Here is a 7,079-nt window from a genome sequence, read left to right as displayed (position 1 = left end):
GTGGGGAGTGACTGTGTATTGGGGACAGTTCCAGTTTTGCAAGAGGAAAGAGATGGATGGAGGTCATTGAACAACTGAACTGTGCTCCTAAAACTGATTAAGATGGTAAATTTTGTGCTACGTATACTTTGCCATAACTTTTTTAAAGTCCTGCCTTAAAAATTAAGTGTTTCCAAGCTATCTGCCACGTATCTAGCAAGAGCTGTGATTCCCATGTGTGCACGCGTCTTTGGGGAATCCTATTGCAGAGCATCATGGTTGACTTGGCGTTAATAAAGGATATCCCCGTTTCCCACCTGTCCAGCTCATGGTCACATCAGAAGAACACCCTGTGAACTTGAACTTTCTTCACCCCCAAGAGCTCATCTGTCGTCTGCTTTCCCCCTGCAGGTCCTGAAGCGGCAAGGTTACGACGCAGCCTGTGACATCTGGAGCTTGGGGACCCTGCTGTACACCATGCTGGCGGGGTAACGCACACCCTCCCATAAGCGTCAGCGTGCGGTGGCATGTGTGCCCGAGACATCATGAGGCAGACATCTCAGGGGCTGTCCCTTCAGCCCAGGGTCAGCCCTGCCCCGGTGCCACGGGCAGGGACGCACACTCACAGGTCCTGGGTAAACACCTCCTCAGCCCTTTCAGGACAACTAAAGAGCAGGGATTAAGAAAGTTGGCCACATGTTTTCTTTAAAATCTATCTCCAGAATTAGGGAACTGGAGCACAGAACTCAGCTCATCAACAAAAAACCCAAGCCTCTGACCACCTGTCCACATTCTTCCCAGCACCAGGCCACCCCCTTGAGGGGTCGTAACATCTTCTCTTAAAAACATCCTCTTGAGTTAAGAAGCACCCCTAAAGGCTTCGTGGTCAAAGAGCACCTCGAGAAAGGCAGCCAGGTAAAAGCAGGTGACTGACTTGTGTGGCCGCCAGAGGGGACAGCCGGCCTTACGGAAGGAGGGTTGGGTCTGCTGTGTGCACATCTGCTTCCGGTCCGAGATCTGCCCCCCACCAGCTCTGTTTCTGGCCTGGACTCCTTGACCTTTATTGGCCTCACTTCCCTCACCTTTGAATGAGAAGAGGACACTGTGTGGTATTCAAGGCTTCCAGCCTTTTTTTTTTTTTTTTTAAAGATTTTATTTATTTGTTTGAGAGAGAGAGAGAGAGAATGAGAGATAGAAAGCACGAGAGGGAAGAGGGTCAGAGGGAGAAGCAGACTCCCCGCCGAGCAGGGAGCCTGATGCGGGACTCGATCCCGGGACTCCAGGATCATGACCTGAGCCGAAGGCAGTCGCTTAACCAACTGAGCCACCCAGGCGCCCAAGGCTTCCAGCCTTAAAGGTCGAGGATCCTAAGAACCCCAGGGGGACCTATGTTTTTAAGTTTATTAAGGATTTGCACAGAAGGAAAAAAGAGCTCTAGACCACCCAGTCCTGCTCACCGTAATAAAATGGACAAAAGGCCCTCGTAAGAATGAGTGGCAGTAGCCTGTTTTTCCTGTGGCCTCAATGAGGCATCACATGATAAGTGAGTGACCAGTGTCTGTAGTGAAAGGGGGAGGACTCGTGAGCCTGGGGCTGTGCCTTGAGGACCACAGCAGCAGGGAAGGCATCCTGGACCTTCCTGACATCACACCGTTGGATTGCCCTGCGGTTCTTCTGATACTCACGTTGTCTGTACGTAAACCTCAGATCACCAACCTGGCCACTAAAGGAAGTGCCGTGAGGATCACATAGAATTCCTTTCCTAGCAGGCATGTATCGACATGCCCTGCATAATGTTGGGAGCTGATGGAATAATTCACAGTGGGGCAGATGTGGATGGCATCTTATATGTGTCCATGTAGATCCCTGTGAGTGTATTATTCTGCCCATTGTGCAATCTAATCTTAAAACATTAATTTATCAGAGAACCAGAGTTGGTAATAGACCAACCGTAGGTCTCTCAGACTTCAAATCTCAGGTTCTCCTCCATTATACCACAGTCTCACCATGGAAACCGAATGACCGAGCCAACCACTGAAATACTCGGTCACCAGGGGAGCCAGGAAGGGTCCACGGATGCCCGTGCTTGGGTCCTAGAGTTTTCTACACTTGCCTTACCGACCTACACCAATGACCAACTTAGGAAGATGGACATAGCATAAGAAATAAGTGACGCTTTCCCATGACTCCTGAATTTGGAGCGTAATGGCAAAGAAAGAGCTATTGTTTTTAACAACAAAGAGGCAGGGGTGCCTGGGTGGCTCAGTCGGTTAAGCATCTGACTCTTGATCTCGCCCATTCTTGCTCTCAGGTTTGTGAGTTCAAGCCCCACACTGGGCTCCATGTTAGATGTGGAGCCTACTTAAAAAAAAAAAAAAAAAAAAGCAACAACAACAAAAAGAGGCAGTATCAAGCTGTGAACTTTACTGTAGGTCATAAAATCAGAATTCATACCAGGCATTCTCTCATTGCACAGATTTACCCCATTTGCAAACGGACCAGATGATACTCCTGAGGAGATTCTGGCAAGGATTGGCAGTGGGAAGTACGCCCTTTCTGGGGGGAACTGGGACTCAATCTCTGATGCTGCGAAGGTGAGTGTTTTCTGGCACTTTCTTCTCAGCTGTGGAGATTCTGTATTAACCGTTTTATTTGTGAGGAAGCTAGAGGATACCTTTCATATAAATAACTCAGGTATTTTATCTCATAGATTTTTTTTTTTTTTTAGTTTCTCAGTTAAAAAAAAAAAGAATGGTTTTTTGCAAAAGTCTCTTAGAGTACTTTTCACATTTTCTACTGTCTTGGTGTACTAGGGTTCTCCAGAGAAACAGAATCAATAGGATGTGCATAGATACAGAGAAAGAAAGATTTGTTTTTAAGAATCAGTTCATGAGATTGTGGAGGCTGATAAGTCTAACATCTACAGAGTAGGTCCATAGACTGCAAACTCAGGGAAGAGTTGGTGTTACAGCTTGAGTCCAAAGCCCATCTGCTGGCAGACTTCCCTTTCCTCGGGAAACCTTGGTCTTTTTTATCTTAAGGCTTTAGTTGATTGGATGAGGCCCACCAACATCATGGAGGGTCATCTGCTTTAAGTCCAAGTTGACTGATTTCAATGTTAATCTCATCTAAATAAGACTTTCACAGCAACATCTAGACTGGTATTTGGCCAAACACAGGGGACCGTGGCTTATCTAAGGTGACACATAAAATTAACTATCACAGTTTTAGTGATGTTGCAAACTGTGTGCCCTGAATGATCACAGACTGATCAAGAAGAAGAACTCTGGGACAGAGGTGTATTTCTGTTACTTTAAAACTCTTTGCATTGAGGCTTCCCTGCAGCTTCACTATTTGTGACCAACTTTGTTTAAAGAGACATCAGACTTAGTCTTTTTCAGTTGAGATCATCAATTCCTCTCTAATCAAATAGTCAGTGATAACACCACCACTCAGAAGAAGCAGCTTCAGTCTATTTCCTGTGTTGCCATAAAATGACTGGGAGAGGAGTAGACCATCGGGGTTCTGATACTAGTACTGCCATCATCATCACTGTGTGACCTCATACAGAAATGGCAGAGGGGATGGTGGAGGAGATGGTAGAGAAGATGATGGAGCAGATGGCAGAGGGGATGGTGGAGGTGATGATAGAAGTGACGATGGAGAGGATGATGGAGGAGGTGGTGGAAGTGATGATGGAGGAGGTGGTGGAAGTGATGATGGAGAAGATGATGGAGGAGGTGGTGGAAGTGACGGAGAAGATGATGGAGGAGGTGGTGGGAGTGACGATGGAGAAGATGATGGAGGAGGTGGTGGAAGTGATGATGGAGGAGGTGGTGGAAGTGATGATGGAGAAGATGATGGAGGAGGTGGTGGGAGTGACGATGGAGAAGATGATGGAGGAGGTGGTGGAAGTGATGATGGAGGAGGTGGTGGAAATGATGACAGAGAAGATGATGGAGGAGGTGGTGGGAGTGACGGAGAAGATGATGGAGGAGGTGGTGGAAGTGACGGAGAAGATGATGGAGGAGGTGGTGGAAGTGACGGAGAAGATGATGGAGGAGGTGGCAGAGACAATGGTGGAGAAGATGGTGGAGGTGACAGTGGAGGTGATGGTAGAAGAGATGGTGCAGGAGATGATGGAGGTGATGGTGGAGAAGATGGTGGAGGAGATGACAGAGATGATGGTGGAGGAGATGTGGAAGAGAGGACAGAGGTGATGATGGAGGTCATGGCAGAGGTGAGGGCAGAGGAGAAGGCAGCGGGCCTTTAGCGAGCACTTCCCGTGTGTCAGACCCTGACGCTCCCGGTGCTCCCATCTACCCACTCTGTCTCAAAGAAGTATAGACATTGTCTAGTTCTGGTCCCCAAAGTAGACCAGGACTTGGGTGCTGGTGGTTTCTGAGGCGACCTTGGAAGCGGGAGTGGGGGGCAGGGAGAAGGTGTCAGGAAAGCAATCAAGTCAAGTACCAGGATTGTTGCTGCAGGCAGAGGGCTTCACTGCCTCCTGGGACCTTGACGACTTCTTCCCGCCTCCTCAGCACCACATCTTCTGCCTCATCTGCCCCATGCGTTTTCCCCTCTCTGTGTTCACCAAACATACAACAAAACCTCCGGTTCTCCAAAATCAGACAGAGTCTATGGATTTGTGTGTTGTTACAGTGCATCTTGCTGGCACTGCATAGAAACACTGCTTTACTATGAGATCTTGAGCAAACAATACAGGTCTCTCTGCTTTCAGTCTTACCCGTGGAAATGGGAACAATCCTGCTTTAGGAGATACTTGTTTCAAGAAGTTACTAAGATCAGTGTTACCAAATATTAAAAGGCATTTGATTTCTCTATTCAAAAAAGGATATTGGATTAGTCTATAGTATTTCTCTGTTGTGGTTTATGACCAGAAATTCTGTTGAGTACATCATATCATGTACGTATGCTAACTCCCATATTTCCCTGTGAAATGCCACGGGAATACGAGAGGAAGGTGAGCAGCCTGTCAGGAAAACGCGGATTCTCATCATGGCTCTTCCTTGGACAATTGTTTGATCACTATAAATGTCACCTGCAAAACAGGGACAGTAATATTGGCCCTCATTCCCCCAAGGACGATCCCGATGACTCTCTCTAGAACAGGTGTATCACGCATGCGCAGACGGCCTCATGAATGCCATTCAGATCCACATCACAGTTGTAATTGTGTGTGTGTGCACACGCATGTGCGTGTCATGCCATGTGTGAATGTGAAGAGGAGCTTTGTCTTTAAGCCACAGTCATAAGAATCTTTATTGTGATTGTCTTACAGTCACACAAGAAAATCACCCCATGGGACATTAGCCCCTTGGACCCTCGTAATGGCTCCAGATGGACAGTTCTGTGGCTGGTGCTGATTCGTAGCAAATGTTTGTGGACAGTGCTAACAAAAGCGTCACTACATGCATTGTCATAATTGGTTTATGTCTGTGGGACAGTCGTTACCTAGCTTCTCCCTTTGGAAGGATATCATTTTTACTAAAATAGCAGTTCAGTAAATTACATGCACCATTCAACATTTGTACATTTGATTTCTCCTTGCATGTAAAATCTTTAACATGATATAAACCTGAGGTGAGCCACCAAGGTGATGATAATTAAAATTCAAAAATCATTCACGTACTTTTAAGGCTGACAATAAACATTTGACCCCCAAGTGCAGAGAATCAGAACAATGGCGAGGTTTTGCCGTGAGAGGGAATGAAGGAATTTTGCGCAGGAGGCTCTTCGAACAGGCTTCTGTTGTCTTCCCTTATAGGATGTCGTGTCCAAGATGCTCCATGTGGATCCTCATCAGCGCCTGACGGCCGTTCAAGTCCTAAAACACCCGTGGATTGTGAACAGAGAGTACCTGTCCCAAAACCAGCTCAGCAGACAGGACGTCCACCTGGTGAAGGTGCGGACAGGGAGTCATGAGAGAGCAAGATGCTGGGGGTGGGGGGCCCAGGAAGGTTGCCCTGATCCCCCTTAAAATAACCTAAAGAAACCACGGTGTGGGAACCAGATAGCGAGCCAGTAAGAGGCACAAACAGGTATTCCTAATTTACTTTTACCCATTTCTTCACATACAAGCAATCACACACAAAATTCTGATAAGTTACAACTTCTGTTAACGATCTTGAGCAGCTTCAGTGTGTGTGTGCGCGCGCGTGCGCAGGCACATGCGTACATATGGGACAGAGACAGACACGGAAGGAGAGAGGGAGACAAAGTAGGAGAGACAGACAGACAGATGGGGGTGGAGAGAGAGAGGTGGAGGGAGTCGTGCGTCTGCACCAATCCAAGGTGCCAAAGCCCTCGGTTCTAGAGCAGAGGTCCGCAGACTTCTGTGTAGAGGCCCAGACGGTAAGCATTGTCGGCTTCTGGAGCCAGCTGTCTCTGTCACTCCTCCTCAAATCTCCTGTTGTGGCCCAGAAAGGCCCACCAAGTGGCTGGGTGCAGCTGGGCCTCAGGGAAAGTTGATCCCCGGGAGTGGGGGCACTGGGCTGGGCTGGAGGGCGCACGCCGCGACCGTCTCGCTCCATTTTCCTGAGACACTTCCCAGCGCACGTGCCATGGAGCCTCCTGACCCCTGGAGGCCCTGACAGAGACACAGGGCTAGGGAGGGGACAAAGGCCAGGACGCAGCTGGTGTCGCTGAGATAGTCTCGTGCCCAGGGATGGAAAGGTTTTCAGCGATAGAACAGCTGCCCGTTAAACTGTTGGGTCTTGGGAGACCCTTGCCATCGACGATCCCAGCCTTGCAGTGTCTGACCTTGTGGTACGGCTGTGATCAGAGTCACTGAAGCCAGGCGTCATCAGGCCCAACTGCAGCCAGACAATGGCCTCGGGCCACCTCGGTCGTGATACACCCGCACCTGTGGGGCCGTCCACACGCACTGACAGACATCCCGACGACTGGGGGTCTACACTACAGGCACAAGCAGGTTCTGCCTTGCGTGCTTGGCAAGAGGCTGCTTGGAGCTCCGTGGGGAGGGCTGAAAGCACAGCACTCCCGGGTCTCAGGGTCGGTCCTTGGAGGGTGAAGCCCATCCCCTAAGATCCAGCCAGCGCGGTAACACGCTGTAGCGC

At 48.9% G+C, this 7,079-nt stretch overlaps 1 protein-coding gene across 7 annotated transcripts in view; it reads left to right on the top strand.

Moving 5' to 3' along the window:
- The window catches only part of RPS6KA2 (ribosomal protein S6 kinase A2), a 360,649-nt gene that overhangs the window by 351,674 nt on the left and 1,896 nt on the right, over positions 1-7,079 (top strand). For all 7 annotated transcript variants that reach the window (XM_073894222.1, XM_073894220.1, XM_073894221.1 and 4 more), the window contains 3 exons: positions 391-467; positions 2,456-2,573; positions 5,768-5,905. In XM_073894222.1, the coding sequence (XP_073750323.1) occupies positions 391-467; positions 2,456-2,573; positions 5,768-5,905 (333 nt within the window). The remainder of the gene's footprint in view (positions 1-390; positions 468-2,455; positions 2,574-5,767; positions 5,906-7,079) is intronic.

This window comes from Callorhinus ursinus, unplaced genomic scaffold (assembly GCF_003265705.2).
Source record: "Callorhinus ursinus isolate GAN/ISIS: 27379988/994484 unplaced genomic scaffold, GSC_fseal_2.0 scaffold6, whole genome shotgun sequence".
Classification (NCBI taxonomy): Eukaryota; Metazoa; Chordata; class Mammalia; order Carnivora; family Otariidae; genus Callorhinus; species Callorhinus ursinus.
Note: the sequence above shows the minus strand (reverse complement) of the source record. Positions and strands in the feature narration are given on the sequence as shown.